This window comes from Aplysia californica, unplaced genomic scaffold (genome assembly GCF_000002075.1).
Source record: "Aplysia californica isolate F4 #8 unplaced genomic scaffold, AplCal3.0 scaffold00026, whole genome shotgun sequence".
In the NCBI taxonomy this organism is placed as follows: domain Eukaryota; kingdom Metazoa; phylum Mollusca; class Gastropoda; order Aplysiida; family Aplysiidae; genus Aplysia; species Aplysia californica.
In genome coordinates this window covers 1,004,705-1,026,696 of record NW_004797296.1, presented here as the reverse complement: position 1 = coordinate 1,026,696, position 21,992 = coordinate 1,004,705, and the positions used below count along the sequence as shown (strand labels likewise).

General features: G+C 38.2%; 1 protein-coding gene and 1 pseudogene across 1 annotated transcript in view; both read left to right on the top strand.

The window, feature by feature from the left end:
• The window catches only part of LOC101858600 (dynein heavy chain 1, axonemal), a gene marked incomplete in the record, with an annotated part of 80,580 nt that overhangs the window by 18,618 nt on the left and 39,970 nt on the right, over positions 1 to 21,992 (top strand). Inside the window, 21 exon segments of the mRNA XM_013089655.2 lie at positions 2,419 to 2,617; positions 3,325 to 3,437; positions 4,766 to 4,906; positions 5,658 to 5,870; positions 6,508 to 6,672; positions 7,257 to 7,484; positions 8,229 to 8,408; positions 8,917 to 9,039; positions 10,848 to 11,026; positions 11,242 to 11,358; positions 12,115 to 12,205; positions 12,955 to 13,052; positions 13,723 to 13,828; positions 14,491 to 14,604; positions 15,420 to 15,569; positions 16,363 to 16,449; positions 17,934 to 18,040; positions 18,730 to 18,809; positions 19,473 to 19,564; positions 20,201 to 20,355; positions 21,507 to 21,624. Of these exon segments, the coding sequence (XP_012945109.1) occupies positions 2,419 to 2,617; positions 3,325 to 3,437; positions 4,766 to 4,906; positions 5,658 to 5,870; positions 6,508 to 6,672; positions 7,257 to 7,484; positions 8,229 to 8,408; positions 8,917 to 9,039; positions 10,848 to 11,026; positions 11,242 to 11,358; positions 12,115 to 12,205; positions 12,955 to 13,052; positions 13,723 to 13,828; positions 14,491 to 14,604; positions 15,420 to 15,569; positions 16,363 to 16,449; positions 17,934 to 18,040; positions 18,730 to 18,809; positions 19,473 to 19,564; positions 20,201 to 20,355; positions 21,507 to 21,624 (2,856 nt within the window).
• LOC118478878 lies at positions 20,851 to 20,941 on the top strand (annotated as a pseudogene).

Genomic DNA, 21,992 nt, shown 5'->3' with positions numbered 1-21,992 from the left:
ATATAGGCAAAATGCGTGTTTGAAAGAGCTGTGAAATCGATGAGTTTCAACAATGCACATTAGACTGCATGACCTTTTCTTGTTGCTTTTAGCTTTGTAAATTGTTTTTTATTGCTGCATTTTTATTTGCATGTTAGGGGAAACATCAGACAGCATGCTCGAATTGCTTTGACATTTTGTTTTCATAATTTGAATTATATGAATTTCATGACGCCAGTTTAAAAAAAATGTTAAAAATAATATGATTATTGGTTCAGCTTCAGAAAAGCTCAAGAACACCCCCTCCCCTCGTTTTCCATACACACACAAATAAACACATTATTAATCTGTGTCTGTCTGTCTGTCTGTCTGTCTGTCTGTCTGTCTGTCTGTCTGTCTGTCTGTCTGTCTGTCTGTCTGTCTGTCTGTCTGTCTGTCTGTCTGTCTGTCTGTCTGTCTGTCTGTCTCCACCTCCCTCTCTCTCTCTCTCTCTCTCTCTCTCTCTCTCTCTCTCTCTCTCTCTCTCTCTCTCTCTCTCACACACACACACACACACACGCACACACATTATTTTGATTAAAACATTTGTCCCATGCAATATCGTACAAAACTGCAACTATATCTGATGTTTCCCAATGGATATTGTCCAGTAGATGATACTTTCATTTGATAGCAATAGATGCAACTAATTGTGCCTCTCGAGAGACTGACAGTAAGATACCCTGTGTCTGTGTTGTAGTGCCTAGGATCATGGAAAAATAATGTCATTACATTTGCTTGACTTCGACTCCCTTGAGGGGAATAATATCAAGCACTGGTTCCTCCGTCTTTTAAGATGCCCTGGCTGGCTCCGGTTGGGTTGGTCGAAATTTCTCTCTCTGTCTGTCTCTCTCTCCCTCTCTCTCTATCTCTCCCTCCCTCTCACTCTCTCTCTCTCTCTCTCTGTCTCTCTCTTTATATATATCTCTCTGTCTCTCTCTGTTTCTCTATGTCTCTTTCTGTCTCTTCATGTCTCTTTCTGTCTCTCTCCCTCCATCCTTCCCTCATTCACCCCCCTTCCGTTTTTCATGCTATCAATCTGTTCTTATCTGAAGAGGACATCAGTTTATGGATGCCATCTCATGAAAAGCCTGAACTGAAAAAAAAAATGAACTGCACATCTCACAGGCTCAGTCGCTAGTTTGGCAAAGGGAGGCCTTACTGTCAGTATCTCTCGTTGTACAGCTTCAGCTTAGTAGTTTAACATTGATTTGACCTTGCATGTTTATGTATGCATGAGATATATTGATGTTGTAGCTTGTAGATAACAGCCTCAGAGCAATCATGTGGGGTCATGGGCACAGGATTTAAACCCCCCCCCCCCCTTTTTTTTTCCTTCTAACCATTACTCTCTCCCTCTCCCCTTCCTTATTTCCCAAATTTTTCTTATTATATTCTCAGCGTTTCCTATAAATAGTCTGAGTTGGCCCGGGAGCATTTGCCTCTCTAACCAGAGTTGGGGTAGAGAGTACAACTTCCCAGCTGGTAGATGCCATGTAGGTTATGCCTAATCTCTCTGAGGTTCACCTTTTCTCAGCCCTGACTCTGACGTTTTCTTAGCTCTTTTTCATAGATATTATTTCATGGATATCTATCCAGTTTCGTCTGATCCTGGCTTTTTCCCCCGATAAATGCCCTTTCTTGAAAAGAAAAAATGAGAGAATCTTTATGCATTTCGGAATGTCTGTGAACACATTCTTGATAATAATGTCTTTGTCTTTCTCCTTTTTCTCTGTGTCTTTTCCATTTTGTCATTTGCTCTCGTTTGCGGATGCCCCGAGAATAGCCAATTTTTCTTTATGGATTCAAGTTCCCGAGTATTCTACTCGTACATCTCACATCCTCGTGCACGTAGCCTAAGTTGCTTCCATTTTCTTTATTTTAAAACCGCCGGCCATTGACCAAGATGTGTTTGGTTGAAGTACTTGCTTTGGTTTAAAAATAATCTTGTGCTGGAGATATTGAAATCTTAATAATTGGTCCCTCATCTATGAAAGGCCCAACTTCTTCCTCTTCTTCTTTCATTCATGTCTGGCCCAAGTTCAGCAGGTCTGTCCACTTTACAGCTAAAGTGAATTCAGTTGAAATATTCATTCACCTACATTGACTTCAGTCTTAGAATCCAATCTCTGATCTGCTTTCTAATGGAAGTATTGCATAGGCTTGTAATATTAAAAGCACAAATCTATGAGGGTGTCATTAGACCCATCTTTATCCTCATCTCTGTAAGAAACCCTACACCTCGTAGCCCCCCCCCCCTCCTCCCGGCCCCATTTACAGTAATGTCCTGTGCCCACAGTACGATAGCACTTGAGAATAAAATCATCGCAACTCTGCGACACTGCAGGCAGTGAGAACACAGCCATTAAGCTCTGGCGTGTATTATGTTTGTTATTATAGTACGACAAGCTGGTGAAGCTTGTCAAGGACTTTGAGCCGTACCGCAATCTGTGGGTCACGGTCTCCGACTGGCAGAGATGGCAGGAATCCTGGATGAACGACCCACTGACTGCCATCAATGCAGAGGACGTGGAGAAGAATGTCAATGAGTCCTACAAGACGATGCACAAGAGCGTGAAGCTCTTCAATGAGATCCCCAGTGAGTTGACTCTCAAATCTTCTAAGTGGGCAGTTGGCGGATGCTCTGGTGTGGTTAGCTCCTTCTTTCCTATCAAACATCTATTGTCTTTATCCTTTGTCCTTCTTTTCTTTGTAAGACATTCTCAAGTGACAATACTTATCTTTGGCACTCAATGTGACTATAGCCTATATGTGTGTTGCAAGTGCTGTAAAACTATTACTAAAACTTTCTTAGTAATTCTTTTAGTTATCAAGAGCTTTTATTACTGTGATTATATGGTGGAAATTTGCTATGTGAGGGTGATCCATTATGTTAACGGGTAATAATTATAGCTATGATAAAAATTATGATCATCACTATTCTGAAATAGGGATGACGATGATAATGATGATGATAACGGAGATGGTAGAGATGATGATGGTGATGATGGTGATAAGAGGTGGTGGTGATAGTGGTAGTAGGAGTGGAGTATCATGTTATACTCTTTTATTTCTCATTACATTTTCTTTTGTTGTGACTGTCTATTTTTGTTAAATGTGCAAAACATCCCCTAAAATAGAGATATAAAGTCCTGCTGTAAGCCTCCTCCCCCAACTCTCTCCCAAAGCTTTGTGATAACAGCATTTATTTCCATTTGTGATTTAAGATTGTGGCAATATCTTTTTCATTTTTAAATATCTGTCCTCTGTAATGAACTCATGTCTGTCCCCTTTTATCCCATACAGACGTGCAGCAGGTGGCTTCAGAGATCAAGACAATGATTGAGGACTTCCGGCCGTACATCCCACTGATCCAGGGCCTGAGAAACCCAGGCATGAGGAACCGCCATTGGGAACAGGTACATTTGATAAAGAGAATGTGGGGCTTGGGGTTGGGGTGATAGTGGGGGGAAGGTGGGGAGAAAAGTGGGGAGAGGAGAAGAGATGGGGAAATGGTGGGGGTGGGGGAGGGGAGGTGGGGGAGAGGCAGGGGGTGGGAGAGAGGTGGGGTTGAGGGATTGAAGGTGAGGCGGAGGGCGGGATGGGGGGGGGGGGGGGAAAGGTTGAAGGTAGGTAGGGAGGGAAAGTCAAGTATCAGCTTTAGGTCTGAAATATCATTAATGCCTATTTTTAGTGCTTTATTGATTATAGATAGTGAGACCACCCCGTCCACCAAACCAACAATGTTATTACCACCAAAATCCCCACATCTAGTAAAAACTATAACAATAACCCCACCTAACCTCTATCGACTCATTCTGTTTCAAAGCCGTCATCACAATGACCACAACCATCAACACGACTTTTTCCTGATGCAACAATATCAGTGCTGCTTCTACTTTTACTTATGATATATGTCTCAACGCGTTGACTTTCTGGCTTGGGGTAGTCTTACCCCCTGGAAAATTTATGCACTTCCCTAAGGCTAATTGAGCATGAAATTTCTTTTTGCTGAGGCGAGATGCTGGCAGTTGAATGAAAAGCATGCTGGTGATGAGACTGTTTTTTTAAAAGGTTGTTACACCCCCTCCCCCCCCACCCCCACCCTCCTTGTTGCACTGGGGTTGGCTGCCATTGTTGTAATTAAGTAGGCAAAAGTAAAGACTCTGTTTCTTGATGAAGAAGGTTGATTTATTTAACATATAAGAAAATGACACGAGGTCTGTCCTCTCAGGCTTCACTGACAAGACTGAATCATAATGAGCACATGTGGTTAAAACGGGAAGGAGGAATGAGTTAAGATCACTAAGATCAGACAATCTTTGGTATGAGGGTAGATAGAATAAAAGTACAATTACAGGGAAATAATTCAAATTAATTATGGTAATATAGGGACCAACAATCCAGGATTTATTGTTGCCCTTCTATATATTGATAATAAGCAATCTAATAGTCTAACACTCCTCCTCCTGAAAAACTAGCAAAAAGTAAAGGAAAAATAAGTTGATTAAAAGAATAAACAATTTTTTTGAGAGGATAATTCCAGACTTTATGAGCAAACCCCTTGAACACCAAAGTATGTTATTTTCAACATGTGAGTATACTATAAGTTTGTTCCATCTATTTTTTGTGATTGTACTAAAAACAAGGAATTTCTTTTCTCCCTTTGTTATAATATAGGAAAAGCTGCAGTCATATAATATTATTTTTTACTGATACTGTATTATCCTGTTTATTTCTACCTCAGCTGTCTGAAGAACTGGGCTTCCCAGTAAGACCCAAGAAGGATTTGACCTTCCAGAAATGTCTGGAGATGAATCTCCAAGACCACATTGCCACCATAGCCAAGGTGGCCGAGGTGGCAGGCAAAGAGTATTCCATTGAGCAGGTACGGTTTACGGGTTTGTTGACAAATATCACTTTCTATTGAGTTTATATGTTCACCCTCTTTCCTTCTCTTCGTCCATCTCTTTCTTCTGTCTCTTTCTTACATCTATTCATCCATTTAATTATCCACCTTTTCTTTGTTCAATCCCTTCATCTATTCATACATCCAGCTTAGCAGTCATTGCTTCTTCCATCTTTTCATTATTTGTCAGTTCAGCTGTCCGTCCTTCTCTTCTTCCAATCATTCGCCTATTCGACTGTCTATCCTTGTGTCCTTCTCTCTGTCTAATTTTCTCAGTATTAAGTGGTCTCTACACTGTCCTGCCATCTGACTTTTGGTGCATTTGCCCCTCTGTGAAATAAAATTTCCCATATCCATATTGATCTTTCCCTTTTCCCTTTCTTTGTTTATCTGTAAGTGTATGCTTTTCAATACTTTCTAGCGTTCTTTTTGTTCCTGGGGCTCGATATAAGCAGAACCAACTTCATTTGATTGAAAAGTGAGCTTTTTGAAAACTTGTTCAATGAATCATGGAGTTTGAATTTGATTATTGGTTCAAGGGTCAGTTTGTGGGGTCTGCTTCTGCTTATTTCCCCTTTAACCATAATCCTAATCTGTTCCTAGTAAAATATGGCCATTTCAAGTCAACTTGGGGAAAAAAACTAAAGTTTATTAACCGTCTAAGATGATGAACAAATATACCACTTTTGATGACAGCTTTAATCAGATTTTTTCTGTTCCAAACCTTTAGGCCCTTGACAAAATGGAGAAGGAGTGGGATCCAGTAAACTTTGAGATCATCGCGTACAAAGAGACTGGCACATACATCTTGAGGAGCTCCGAGGAAACCTCCCAACTGCTGGATGACCACATTGTGATGACACAGAGCATGTCCTTCTCTCCATTCAAGAAACCATTTGAAGACCGCATCAGCAACTGGGAGAGTAAGCTCAGGACAACTCAGGTCAGAGGAGAAAGAAAATAGAAATGACATTTTAATTTGTCTTTTCTGTGATTAAGTTTGCAATTATTGCAAATACAAAGACATTTTCAATGTAAAATTCATAACAAACTGTATTTGATTCAAATACACAAATAGAATGACTGATCTACACAGTGCAGAGTCATTTTTAAAGCCAGGATTGACATGTCTTTCTTAAAGACACACACCAGTAAACTCCAGTTAGAATGCGTCTCATTGACATTTACTTTATCTCCGATTCTCTCTCAGATAAAATTCATAATGCAGTAATTCATACTGTGTCAAATCCCATAAGTGCAGCTCTAGGCACTTTACAGTACCTTTATCATTACACAAAATACATGTTCATCAACATTCATATGCTCTGTAGATTAATGCTCACACATAAGTAGACATTCACACTGTCACAGCTCAGCTGATGATGATATACTTATGACATTAAGGAAATGTGAACACTATCAATAGAAACGACTAATTGTCAAGATGGCATTTCATGAAGTAGCCTATGTTTTTAAATAGATTAACAATTTTGCCTATGATTTTGTATGCCTCAAATGATATGGGAGAGAGTACAAGATAGTATAACTGTACTATGTTAATTCCCCTTTGCTCTCCCCAGGATGTGCTGGATGAGTGGCTCAACTGCCAGCGAGCCTGGCTGTATCTGGAGCCTATCTTCAGCTCTGAGGACATCAATAGGCAGCTGCCAGTGGAGAGCAAGCGCTACCAGACCATGGAGAGGATCTGGAGAAAGCTCATGAAGAACGCCAAAGAGAATCCTCAGGTATGCTAGAGAGATGAATGCTTTGTAGAACCCACTGTTGAATGCAGTGAGTGTTTGGAAATGATAGAGTGTTAGGTGTTATATGTTTACACTTTTGACTGTATAATGAAAGATGCTGGAAAAGGTGGAGTTCTCACAGCTGCTCGGCCAATGGAATACTATCACTCCAACTTCCTTCCAATAATATCGAAGCAGACTAAATTTTATAAGCTGGTAACATTTCTCACTCAGAGACTGGCTGGACCCAACAATTAAACTGCTTGCTTGCCTGTTTTGATTTCTGTTATTTGACTGTTCTTTGGCATATGCATAACTTGATAGTGCACCCCTTCACTGTTGCAAAAAAGGTGAGTAACTCTTTTGGCTCTCTTTAACAAGGTGAGTAATTTTATTAAATTGGAGAATTTTTTTTTCTTGCAACTATGATGATATGCCCTTTTTGCAGTTTGACCAGTTTCATTGCAATTGTAAATAGCTTCAAATGTTCAATATCCACCATTAAGTAATGACAGTATGTCTTTTTTGTGGTTTGATCTATTTCGTTACAATTGAAAATGACTTTAAAAACTCCTTTCCTTCCCTAGGTGATCTCCCTTTGCCCAGACAACCGCCTGCTGGACAACCTGAGAGAGTGCAACAAACTCTTGGAGCAGGTACAGAAAGGACTCAGTGAGTACCTGGAGACAAAGCGTAACGCCTTCCCACGATTCTACTTCCTGTCTGACGATGAGCTGCTGGAGATCCTGTCTCAGACCAAGGACCCGACAGCCGTACAGCCACATCTCAGAAAGTGCTTTGAGAACATTGCTAGAGTAAGTGTGACGGAGCAGAGAGATCTTTCTTTCTCAGGATCAGACAAAAATATGTTGTTTATTTAATGTAAAAAGTAGTTGTTTTTTTTTATAAAGACAAGTGTTCTCTGCTCTATTAGCTCCACAATAATCAATTTTTTCTGTTTTTTCTACTTTTAAAGGAACTTGAATATTAACTACTGCCCGAGGAAGTGTATAAAAAAACAAAATCAGCACTGGAGACTAACATCTCCTTTGTACTCGAAAAAGATGTTATACATGTGAGCAAAATGATGGTGATAATATAGTCATCTTGTGTAATTATTATGGAACATCAAAAGTAAAAAGAAAGGAACTCAAAAAATAAATTATATTGATAGATCTGTCTATAAAATTTTTAATGCCTTTAATCAAATAGTCCAAGACTGGAATGAAATGTCATAGGGCCGTGGAGGTCTGAATCTACACCAGGGAGACATCAACTGAGATCTATACAAGGAAAAGGTTTTCTTGTTGATTTGTTCACCAGTTGACGTTATTTGGTGTGGTATTGGCCAGTGCAATCAGTGGCCCCAACAGAGTTATAATCCTCTATTTGTTTCAGCCTTTGTTGATTCTTGTGACATCATGGACTTTCAGGCTGCAGGATTTGGTGAAATTGCCGGTAAAGAAGTTGGTAGTCTGCCTCTTTTTCTGTTTGCCTGTGTAATTATTATAAATCTTTGACCAGAACTCTAATTGTCATATCCTCCATTACCTGTACAGCTCAAATTTGAGGAGGATCTGCGGATAACCAAGATGTACTCAGGTGAGGGAGAGTGTGTGGACTTCCGAGAGACTCTCTACCCTACAGGCAATGTGGAGGACTGGATGTTGGAGATAGAGAGATGCATGAAGGAGTCACTCAGGCAAATCATCAAGGAGTCCCTGCAGAACTACAAGGAGGTGAGGGTGCTGTCTACACAGTGTCTTTTTATGGAATATTCCAGAGTGATTTTAGGATTTTAAAATGTTTTGTACAATTCATAAAAAAAAAAAAAATCCTGTTGTGCTTATTATGTTTTCAATTATTGTTGCTTCTTTGGGTTCTGGAAATTCCTCCACTTCTAAGAGGTACTTATTATTTGTCTAATCACATTCATATATATTCTAAAATTGATATGGATACTTCAAGAAGTTTCATGACTATTTTGTACAGAAAGGTCCTATAGTTGTGACTCATGTGATCCAAAACTTATTGTTATTGGAAAAAGATGTTATCAAACCGAAAGTCTATTTCAAATTTTGTCTTTGTCTTCTTGCTGAAATGCTATATCCCACTCAGCCAGGGTTGCCAGGCAAGATTGAAGCAGCCATCTCTTATTAGGTTTAAATTGTGTCCAGGGGCACCTAAAACATTTACAATCAGCTATCATTCAATTTAGAATGCTGAAATGTTAATGTTTCTTTGCAGATTCCCCGGACAGAGTGGGTGCTCTCCTGGCCTGGTCAAGTGGTCATTGCTGGGTGCCAGACCTACTGGAGCAGTGAAGTCACATCTGAGCTGGAAGCTGGGAATCTCAAGGAACATTTCAAAGTAATGACTTTGGCGATGAGTTGGGCTTTCGAACCTTCTCCAGCTAACTTGTGTTATGTTATTCAAAAAGTTTCCTTGTAAGTGTATGGTTTGATAGGTATGCTACAGGTTTACTGGCTTTTTTCAATACTGTGTGGCACTTATGTGGCAAAACCTTAGAATTTATTGTCTGCCTCCAGTAAGAAACAGCTTAGTGGATAGAGAGCCTTGAAAACACTCCAAACCACTCAAGTGAAAGAATGCCCCAACAAGGGTTTGAACAAGGACCATTTTTGCATTGTAGTCTAGCTTGATATCAATTGAGCTTCTAGGACCCCTTAAGTGCTCATGTTTTATGAAAAATATTTGATGATCTTAACTCTTTATCTCCGAAGGGGGTAAACCCACTTCGCCGGGGCCCTTTTTGGTACTAAATCTAAAAATGACAAAAACGTCAGTAAATGGGTAATTAAATCGAAACTAGCGAACCTATTATGATAATATTTCATCTAATGAATGAACTTCCGATAAAAGAAGTAATTTGATGTCAAAGTCGTCACAAAGGAATGTTCCTAAGCCGCTGTCAGGGGCTCACCGGCACAGCAGTTCCGACCGCAAAGATAAAGTCTTATAAAACGAAACTACTTTAGATAGTAAGGTAATGAATTACACTTTTCTGTCATGATTTCTGCTTTCTATACAAGTAGTTACCATTTCATAGTGAGCTACCTTTCTTGCATGAATGCTACTGGTACATATTATGTGTGTGTGTTACCAGTTGTTGGCAAAGCTATTTTTGAGCTACAAGGTAGAATGGCCAAAAAAGCTGTACTTGGTAAAAAACATTAGTTTCATCGGAAAACACACATTTAACCATTTCTTAACATATTGACAGGATTTTATAATATTTTAAGTCTAGATATTGTTTTATTATTTATTTTTGCAGCATATTGTTCTCCACAAAAGGTTAAAAATGTACTAGAAATTGGGGTTTTCTTCCAATTTAGTTTTTACACCCTGTGTTACAAAATGTGGCATATCTAACAATTCAAGATATTAAAAAAAAAATTTTAAACAGCATTTTCAGCATTAAATTTACTACAAGAATTGTCATAAGAAACAGATGGAAAAGATCCCACCCTAATCTCAATGGACGTGACTCCTACTACATACTAAATAGAGCAGACCAGGTCACAATCTTTCGACTCCGTTATTGCCACAACAGACTCAAACACCATGGGCATACTAAATTAAAAGTGGGAGAGTCCCCGATCTGCGAATGTGGACTTGAACAAGAGGATGCCAACCATATCCTTCAGCACTGTCTGCGCTACGCCACCCTTCATACACAGACGTGGCAGAACATGACTCCTCTTGAGAGAAAAGCTCTATGGCGGTCTCTGACATCAGACTGACTGTCTAGCTGCTGTCATCGACAACAAGGAAGAAGAAGAAGAAGCTGCAAGAATATGCCCTTATTTTAATATCTAAAATTTCCAACAACTGGGACTTTGTCAAGGCACACACACATATTTTCTGAACTCTGATAATCTAGAGTTTACCAAGTATAATTGTCTTGAATATTGACTTCTTTGCCCTTCTTCCTGAACTGAACTTTGAATTCAAAATGTCTTTTAGAAGAAAGCAAGATGAGCTGGTTATGAAAATCTGAAGTTCTTGAATGATACGTTTTTGCAACTTCAATTTTTTTTGCTCGCAACTTTAGCTACTTTAGTTACGGTACAGGAGAGAAAAAGTAGTAAATAAATTAGTTACTGAATTTTAAAAGAATTTCACTGTTATTTAGGTCATTGTGATCCTGTCCTCAGACTGTGCTGACCCAACTTGATGACCTCAGAGGTCTAGTGAGACAAGACATCTCAAAGATCGGCCGCATGACCCTGTCCGCCCTCATCGTCATTGAGGTGCACGCCCGTGACGTGGTGGCAAAGATGGTGGAGCAAGAAGTGAACAATGCCAATGACTTTGAGTGGATCAGTCAACTCAGGTAGGATGATTTGAACTCTTACAACCCCAGTCGCATATATTATTTACCTCGCAAGTTCTCATTCGCCTTAGCACAGTCATGTATATTTCCTCTCACAGGGCACCTGCCACCTCAAACCTAGTGACCCTAGAACACTCAGAAACATTCTCAACTTCTCAGGAAGTATACAGTGCTATTGTGACAGAGATGTAACTGTAGCTACATATTGTCCACAGGTACTACTGGCTGGAAGATGAGAACCTTTACCAGCGTGCTGTCAACGCCCAGTTCCCTTATGCCTATGAGTACCTGGGAAACACAGGACGTCTTGTCATCACTCCACTCACTGACAGGTGAACTTCATGTATTATTGTTATAATCATTGTTATTATTATTAATATTGTTATGATGATGATGATTAATTAATGTGTATATTACACAGTTTATTGTCGAGCCCTTGATTTTTCTAAAAAGACGCAAATGTAACATGATATTAAGTGAGAAGACTTATGAGTAGAAAAGATAATTATAACTTCAAATGTACGCAAATGAGCCTCATTATAACTTGCTGCTGGTGATTGGATCATTATCCTAAGGATTATAAGCCACACGCTGATCTCTAAATGTGTGTGTTCCTTGAGAAAGGTCACAGTTGATGGAAATTTTGGATATTGAAATAAGAACACATCCCTGTTGCTAATTCAATGCTGAGCATGCTGAATTTTAAACTTTCGAATTATCTTGAGTAGTTTCAAAGATAGGGCCTAAGCCACATTTTGAAACATAGGGTGGTAAAACCAAGTTTGGAGAAAACCTAAATTTCTAGCACATTTTTACTCTTTACTGAAGTACAACATGTTGCAAAAATAACTAATAAAAAATATTCAAACTCGGAATACTATAAAATTCCTTCAATACATTATCAAGAAATTGTTAAACATGAGTTTTTTGATGGAACTAAATTTTTGGCCTAGTACGACTTTTTGGCCTTCTCACCCTGTTGCTCCAAAAATAGCTTTGCTGACAACTGGGACCTTTCTCCAGGCACACACACAAAAACACATCCTCTCTTTCTCTTCTCTCATACTCCTCCACTCTTTTCTTCCCAGATGTTATCTGACTCTGACCGGCGCCCTACATCTCAAGTTTGGTGGCGCCCCTGCTGGCCCTGCTGGCACGGGCAAGACTGAGACAACAAAGGTGAATGCTCAGATGGATTCAGTAGAAATGAGAGCTGAGTGTTTGAATTGGCCTGAGAGAATTTCTTTCTCTCTCTGTGTCATCCTCTTTCAAGCTATTAATAATTTATCTGTATAGTGTGGGCAGTTACCATGTAAACTTGCTGTTGATATGTGAGTATTCTGAGGAAGAAAGTGTTGAAAACCTCAGTTTTCAGGTCAGACTTGTATTATCTTTCCAACCGCTAAAGTTATATTGCGTAAAAGAGTAAGAAAACTGGTCAGTAATGGGGCATAACTGGAAAATAATATTACAGATAAATTGATTTCTGTCCCAAAGTTTCTCTTTTTTTCTCACTGTGATTTAGGACATGTCATTTTCATTTTTTTTTTTTTTAAATGTGAAAAGTGGGCAAGAAACAGAAAGATTAAATATTTTACTGCAGAACAATTTCTATACTCTTTGATCTTATGATTTTTAATTTGTCTTATAAGTTACAAGGAAATTCAAAGCCAAAACTAGACAAATGCTCAGGACATTCTTGACAGCGCCATGTCCTCCCCCCCCCTCCTGGACAAACCAGTTCATGTTTCCCCCCTCTCCCCCCATTGGTAAAGTATAATATTTATTTGTTGACACCTCAAGTCATAAACATCTTCATAGATTAGCACTGCCCCTGTCCTCCTGACACCTCTGTGCAGCTACCCAGCATGACTGTGCATGAAGAAGTTATAAAGACTCTGCAATTGTTTCATTTTTTAACCTCTCAGGATTTGGCCAAGGCTTTTGCCATCCAGTGTGTGGTGTTCAACTGCTCTGATCAGCTTGACTTCATGGCTATGGGCAAGTTCTTCAAAGGTTTGGCAAGGTAATACTTCATGGTGTAATTTATTAGAAGTAAATACTCTTACTTACATTTTCTATTGTTCCTTATAGGGAAGTTTGGTTTTCAAAAGCAAGTACAATTCAAACTTATTATTATAATGATTTTTTTCAGTTGCATAATAAACAGTGTTACACAAATATAGGTAAACTTGTTGGTCAACCCTGAACATTTTTGTGCTTCCGTTATAATGTTTTGTTCAAAGACTCTTTGTTGTCAGCACTCAAGTAACTGCTGTGTCAACAATGTTTGCTAACCACTTACCCATTTTCCCCCCTTCATTCTTCTTTCCCCTTACCTCCCAATCAACCTAGAACAGAATCCAAGATCTGAGACATCAGACTGTTGCTTCATGAGCACTTTGTGAGATGTTGATGTTGCCAGATATTGCATACAAAGCATGTAACTCCCTATCAATTGTTCTTCACCGTATGTGTGTACTTGAATATATAGAGATCACCACCAGGGATGATTAAGATGGGTTTTTTTTTTAAAAGGAGATGTAAAATCTTTTTAAATTTTCAATCATCTACTAAAACAACATTCTTTTATGTCTTTGTTTTCTCAGAATGGTCAGAAATGTCTTATGTATTGAATGTACCATTTTTTTAAAAAGTGTTTTTTTTTAAATTCATTTTTCCATTCTTCTCCCTAGCTCTGGTGCCTGGGCCTGTTTTGATGAGTTCAACCGCATCGACATTGAGGTCTTGTCTGTGGTGGCCCAGCAGATCACAACTATTCAGAAGGCCCAAGCTGACAGGGTAAGGTTACCCCTATGGACCTGAGCATATGCCTGAATGTGCCTTCTTTTCCTCCTTCTGTGTGCACCTCAGTGTGAAGTAGTGTAGTGTTGACTCATGGGAGCTCAGGTGCATTTAAGCTCTGAGATCCAGTGCTCAAAGGGTTAAGGTTTGTAAGAATGATTAGCTAATTCTCCTGAAACCGTTTAATGTCTTATTTTGCTCACAAATAGCCTTATGAATGAGCCAGACTCTAACCTTACAATTAATTACATGGAGGAATATGATTATAGTTTTAATAACTTTATACGGTAAAGACAAAATAGGCTGGGTTTTTTTTTCCTATTAAAATTTTCCAGACTCTGCTATCAGTACATGGTGAGAACTTAAGCAATATTGTGGCAGTGGTACCAAGTGGACCCCTGCCAATCCCTGGTTAAAATGTGGGGTACTGAAGGTGTCATGCCTCCTGCTTATTCCTTTTTAGCTGCATTTTTTCTCTATCCAGTACTATGAGAAGGACTTATCTTTTATTAAATGGAAAAAGAAAAAAAACATTTTGAAAGCATAGTAGAGTCTGGCCTTCATCAATATCAGGATTTAAAATGAAAACCAACCTTATTAAAACTATAACACAAATTGTTTCAACATGAATAGACGCCTCTTCGTTTTTATTTGCTCAGATGGACCGCTTCATTTTTGAGGGTGTGGAGCTTGTGCTGAAGGCGTCCTGTGCTGTCTTCATCACCATGAACCCTGGCTATGCTGGCCGCACAGAGCTGCCGGACAATCTCAAGGTGATCTAAAAAAATCATGTTTGATTTATTGTGCTTTAAAAATGTTTTAGTGAGAGTTTTATGGCACTTGCAACACAAATAGGTTGTTATAAGTGCCAAAAATTAGAGGTGTTACTACAGAGTAACCAACAAAGAAAAGAAGGAGGAGAGATAAGAACGACAGATGTTTAATAGGAAAGAAGGAGCTAACTACACTACAGCACCTGCCAATCACTCACATGTTATTTTTGGACGGGTTATGTGAAAAATAATATAATTAATTTATGTACTGGCTGTGTGTTGGGTCATATCTGCTTTTAAGCTTTATGGTTCATCATACTCTTCAAGTATCCTTTATAGATTAACATTACTGGCATACATGGTTGGCGAGTGCTCTAGTGTTGTTTGCTCTTTTTTTCCTATCAAATATCTATTGCCCTTGTCTGTACTCCTTCTTCTCTTTGTATGTTATTCTCCAGTAATACATCTCTAATCTTTGGCACTTATAATAATGGCCTTTGGGTGTTGCAAGTGCCATAAAACTGTTACTAAAACTAAACTAAACTAAAGCATAACTTTGTCATTCCACATTGTATATTATATGCTTCCATATATAAATGAAACTGTTTTCGTCACGTGAGACATTGTATATTTATATCAATTGACTACAAAAACCACCTTCAGCAGCTGGCCCCACAGTACAAAAACATTTTGTTTCAGTGACTAATTATTATTTTATTAGAATTTCATGCCGATAACTACCTCCCGCTTTTGGGCATAATTTTTAAAAGCTCTTTTAAGCTTGATTAAGCCTCAATTTTGTGTTTTCTTTCCAGGCCTTGTTCCGTCCAGTGGCTATGATGGTGCCAGATTATGCCTTGATTGCTGAGATCAGTTTGTTTTCATTTGGCTTCTCTGATGCTAAGCACCTGGCCAAGAAGATTGTCACAACTTTCAAGCTATCCTCAGAACAGCTCAGCTCACAGGTACAAAAATGACTTACTCATTCTCTTACATGTCTTGAGACAATAATCTCTGTACACAATACGGGGTTGTACACTCCTTTCAAATTTTATATTTTATCTGTTTAATTTTTCTGTGAATTATTTGAATTCACAAACTGAGTTACCCAGTGTCACGTATGTATTTGGGTTCCAGTGCAGTAGCACCTCTTTGAATATTTGTCAAATGATTCGATAAAAATAAAACAGAAATCTGGTTCGCAGTTGTTTTATTTGTATTCCATTACAAGATGGAACTGAAGTTTTGTTGATTTTTAAAAAGAAATTTAACTTAATCAAAGAATGGGACCCTTCCTCTTCCGCTCTTTCATTCTCTGCCTGCCTGTCTGCCTGCCTGCCCCTCTCTTTCTCTCTCTCTCTCTCCCTCTCACTCTCTCTCACTCTCTTTCTTTCTCTCCTAACTCACTCACCCCCTCTCTCTCTCTCTCTCTCTCTCTCTCTCTCTCTCTCTCTCTCTCTCTCTCTCTCTCTCTCTCTCTCTCTCTCTCTCTCTGTCTATCTTTTTCTCTCTCTTGCTCTCACTCCCTCTCTCTTTTTCTCTCACTTTTTCTTTTCATTCTCTCTTCTCATTCACCAGTAGGTGTGATGTATTGATACTTACATTTCATGTCAATGTCATTCCATTTTGTTAGTTTGACCATTTTGCTTTACCCTTTGATTACTTATTGCAATGTCTTGTTCAGATAAGGCCTTTACATATTTGATGTCTATAGTATTTTACTTTGACACTTATTAAAACTGTCCTTTGATTCTGCAGGACCATTATGACTTTGGCATGCGTGCTGTGAAGTCTGTCATCTCAGCTGCAGGCAACCTCAAGAGGATGTACCCGGATATGGTGGAGGTGTGTCTTTTTTAGCTTTTAACATTAGAATCCTGTTGTAATATTCTTATTTCCACTTGCAATCTGCCTATGAAATACATGACTGAAATATTTTTGAGAAAGAAAATACTTTGTGTTAATGGAAACTTGTAAGAAGATATTCATTTAATTTTAGTGTTTTGTTAAATTTTGGCACCTTGTCATAGTGAAGTTGTTTGAATATTATACTATGATTATGAATAAAGGTCTTTTTAGATTACTTTCTGTGCTCTCAGCTGTTAACATAAGCTTATGCAGTCACATCCTTGTGTGCTAATGTCCTGGTAGAATTAACAATTTTAACTTATCACTATGCATGTGGCATTTGTAATGAAAAAATGACTTTAAAAACTTTTTACATATGTGTCACGACGGGGTAGAATCAGGCGCTCATCCATTTTTGGTCATATGGAGTTATTGGTATTATCTAAAAGCTTATTCATTTGCCGTACTTTCAATGAAAAAAATACCCATCTATCTTGAATAGAAGCTGAGATATTTGTCACTGAAGGAGGTGGGGTCGCCTGGTTTCTGTGGTAAAATAAGTGAGAAAATGGCCGCCAAAGTTCGGTAACTTCAATAGCTTGAGAGTCCTTGAAAACTGATAAATTACATATTTTGTGCCTTATATCAATGTTTTATAGTCAAATTCGCTCGGAAATCTGTTTTAGATGGACATAAAAGGTCTTGAGCCAAAAAACAGAAATTCAATAAAAATTGCCAAACTGGAGGAAAAAATGCTTGTTTCTTCGATTTCATTATTGTGACAAGCGCCTGATTTCACCACGATGCTTCACTTATCCTAATACGTTTAAACGATTTCTCAGCGATTGCTCAAGACTCATTTGTTTAATTCTTAGTTGTAGTGTTTTAGTAGGTGCTGATATGTCTTGTTTTTCACTGCTTTCCCTACGTGTCTTTAACTAATGTTTGGTTGAGAAAGTTCTTCTGTATGTAGTTGAACTGGTTTTCTTGTTGATGTAAATGTTTTTATATTGTGCGAATGAAGTATAATGCTTAGTGATCATGTCTTCGATGTAAAGCACCCATAATGTAAACTTGTAACAGATAGAGTGCTATATAAATGCAATCTGTTATTATTATTGCTATTATTGTTATTATTTGTTTATACTTATAATGTTAGATTTGACTTGAGATATTCTGGTTTTTACTTTGCCTCTCTGTGCTGTAGTGTGAATATTGTTGGAGATCTGTTAGGTTATCAAGGTTGCCACAAAGACTGTATTGAATGGAAAAATTTGATGCAAGTTTCAGTAAAGTCATAAACATTCTGTTTTAGTAAGAATTTTACGACACTTACTACACATTTAGGTCATATAAGTGCCGTAGCTTAAAGATGTTACAAGAGAGTAACGTTCAAGAAAAAAAAAGGAGGAGAGATAAAAATGGCAGATTTAGATACATAAAAGAAGGTGAAATTCCAAAAAATTTTCTGTCTGTTTCAGGAACTGATCGCACTTCGTGCTATTCGAGACGTGAACGTACCCAAATTTCTGGTGGATGACCTGAAGTTGTTCAGTGGTATTGTCTCTGATCTGTTCCCCAACATCAAGTGAGTTCAGGAGAACTGATAAGTCTTAATTTTTACTTCCCCATTGATACAATTTGATCCTTAAGTAGGCAGACTTCTGACCCTGCCTGTCAGGGCAAACCTGGGTTGAGAGGGATACAACATCCTGACAGAAAGATGGAGATACTTGATAGAAATTCCGTCCCACTCAGAAATTGAACTTGAGTCTCCTGTGTGTGATGGCCGAGTGCTTAACCAGTACACCACAGAGGCAGGCTTGATGTGGATAAAAAATTACAATACTTCTACTAAGTAAATGTCACCATATCAGAGACTTGGGCTACATTTAGTAGTAGTTGTTGATTTATGAAAAAAATGAAGGTTTGACTCAGGGATGGGGTAGAGGGTTGCCCTCCTTGTGACTCAGTAGAGTAGAGGGCGGTAGGATTGTTACTAACACGAACAAGTTATTGTAGTCAGAAAACCAGTTGCATGATTGTTAACTACGTTATTGAATAGCCTTCCAATTCTCAATTTTTAAAAACACATCAAATCCATCCAAAACCCACAAAAAAACTTCTTTCAAAACTGTCAGAAGCTGGTAAACAAATCAAGCTCACCCTGTTGCTTTTATTAGACTTTGAATTTGTGATTTCCTCAAGCCAATGGGCCTTGTAGGTTATCAATCACTGCAAATTTGTAACTACCCTCTTCCTTTCTTGCTCAATTAGGGAAGAACCCATTGACTATGGAGATCTGGAGACATCTCTGAGGAAGTCTTGTCAAAAAACTGGGCTCAAAGATGTGGATGGTGAGCGAAACATTAGTGTTCATATGTGGTCTGCTTATTGTACTTCTTTTAAATGATTCTGTTCTTTCTAATCTGCAGATTTAGGGGGATGGGGGGATGGTTGGAGAAGCCACTGGTAGTTTTCTTCTTTCCCTGTGATGTTCCTGTCTATTTGCTTGCCTTTTCCCAGCCCTTAATGGCAGTTATTGTGTTGTGTTTCTTTTATCTCAAACAAACAATGCAAATGTATTTCTTAGGAAAATGAGGATGTTTTGTGGAAGGTAACTTAAAAATTATATTATAATCCCTTTCTGCACATATTGTGAGTGAACTGTGACAAGCTAGTACAAATGCTGTTGTGTACTCTATTTTATTGTGGATCTATTTTGTGTGTGTGTGTGTTTGTGTGTGTGTGTGTCTGTGTGTGTGTGTGTGTGTGTGTGTGTGAGTGTGTGTATTCGTGCCCTTGCGCGTGCATGGTTGTAAATGACTTTGTAGTGTTTATATCTTAAAAGCAATTTTTCTGTCTTTTTTTTCCTCACGGAATGTTCGAAATTTTATCTTTCCAGTACCTATTTGTTAAATAGATTTTTAAAAAAAATCCATGTTGAAAGGGTATCTATGCTTGTATTTAATGTGAACTTTTATGATGAACTGAAAATCTGTTCTCTTTGTTCGTTGAAGGTTTCATCAACAAGTGTATCCAGCTGTTTGAAACTACTGTTGTCCGTCATGGCCTTATGTTGGTGGGTCCAACATGCTCTGGAAAAACCAAGGTAATTCTTGTTTACTTTTGAACTTTTTGTGCACCTTCTTCCTCTTCTTTACTCACATGTTTGTTTTATATATCTTTATCAAAAATGCTATAATACATTAAATGGAATACTCAGCTTCGAACTGTTGTGTATAATAATGTTATTTAAATATTCTGACTAATTTAACCCTTTGGTGACGCAGGGTCCGTTTATGTTTCACTGGGCACAGTTTGAGATCCCCAGGGACAAAAAGTAGCTTTAGATTTGGTGGTCAGTTGCCTATAATTAGACCCAGTTTGTAAATACTATGAAATATCTCTAAAAGAAAAAGATTTCTTTGAGCGGAAAAATGTCATTGTGTGTGAATCTGTGATTAGTTTTACGAAATGCGTCTAATAGAAGAAGTATGCAGGATACAACCTATGACAATTGGCATTCGTCATCATGGTCCTAACTCTTCGCAAAGCATGAAGAACGCCGTATGTCACACCAGCATCTTAGCTCCTTCGTTGTATAAGAAAAGAACGACGTACGGCTACCTCTTATAGGACACAAAGGGACTTAAGAACCCTTGGTTATTTGCAAAACGCTTGTGTACAAGTCTGATATGTGTATGCTGTGTGAATGTTAATACCTTTTCTCTCCTACTTCCTTCAGTGTTATGAAATGCTGCAGAAAGCTCAGACATCTCTCAAGGGTCAACCCTCCCCTGCCATGACAGATTTCCAAGCCACTCACACCTACGTGCTCAACCCAAAGTCCATCACCATGGGTCAGCTGTACGGTGAATTTGATCTGCTCACTCATGAGTGGTAAGCATTGGTCTTTTTTTTTTTTTTGAATTGTTCCAAGTCAGGTTTTTGTGCTGAATGTTTGTAAGTTATGTAGAAAATCTGTCAACAAGGTAGTAGTAATTGTTATGCATTTAAAAAAATAATAAATTCAGGAAAATTGTTTAGAAATGGATGATAAAGATGATGATGAGGAGGAGGGGGAAATGTTGAAAATGATGTGCAGGATTGATCTTGATATTAGTTAGTTCTTCTTTTGATGCCTGCACTAGATCTCCTCAGGCTGATTTTAGCATTTAGATATTTAAATCATAAAAAAACCCTGCACATATCAGTGATAGGTAAAGGTCAGAATTTAATAGATTAAAAAAAAAATCAAAGCAGAAAAATGAGTGGCGAACTGTAATTGCCGATGTTTGTTTCAGACCTGGCACTGAAAGGGGAAGAAGATCATTCACTCATTAAGCATTAATACTCATCCTGGTTTTTGTGCTGGAATCATAGACAGTCTTAAACATTGCTTCTTGGCCTTTTGGCTAAGATCAAAGTGTAGTATCTGTTCCCGACTTATCAACCTTGTGCTTGAGTACAAAGCAGGACAAATACTGCAAAAGCTGATGAGGCACAGGCACAGAGAAATCTGTGCTTTGATTATCTCTAGTGAATGGTATCCGTCCTGTTAAAGAAAAAAAAAAGGAAAAAAAAGGACAGTCTTAGACAAATCACCCTTTGAGTTGGAGGGGACTGCTAGTTGATCCGACTTATTTTTATCTTTTTTCCATTGTTTCTGCCTGTCTGTCTGTCTGTCTCTTTCCAGCTCAATGGTCTTTATATCCTTATTGTCAGTAGCTCTTATATTGCCACCATTACATATTATCAGCAAGCTGTTTAAATATACAATGCCCAGAAGCAACATTTTTCAGGAGAGAGAAAAAAAACTTTTTAAAAAATCAATTAAAACTACATTATGCATCTTTTCTTGCTTTATTCAATATTTAGATTTTCAATTTTGACAAAATATTTCTGGAGCACATAGGCCTACACCACAGATTAAGAAACTGCGTAAAAATTTAAAAAATTTAAGCTTAATTTTTCTGAAGAGCTGGTCAACAATATGCATATTTCTCAGCTGAATCAAAACTAATCCTTATAATTTGGTTATTATCGTGCAGGACTGACGGTATCTTGTCCACCCTGATCCGTGTGGGAGCATCATCCCAGGATGAGGACAAAAGGTGGTTTGTCTTTGACGGTCCGGTGGATGCTGTGTGGATTGAAAACATGAATACTGTCCTGGACGACAACAAGAAACTCTGCCTCAGCAGTGGAGAGATCATCAAACTGACTGACGTGTGTACTACGGCACATTTATGTTACGTCTCTTTTTTTTTGGTGTTCACCTTCCTTTCTTTATTTTCAGCCTTAAAAAAAAAAATTCTCTACGTACGCTTTCTGGTAATTAGGAGAGATCAAATTTTTAAATTCATTTTAAAGTCAGCTCAAGTAATTTTTGTTTGTTAATAGATTCAATAAATAAATAAAGAGAATGTTAGTTGTAACACATTGTATTATCTATTTGTAACTACCTGTATTTGTAAAGAGCTCACACTCTGTGATCGTTTAATTGTGGTAGAGCGCTATATAAATGTCACATTATA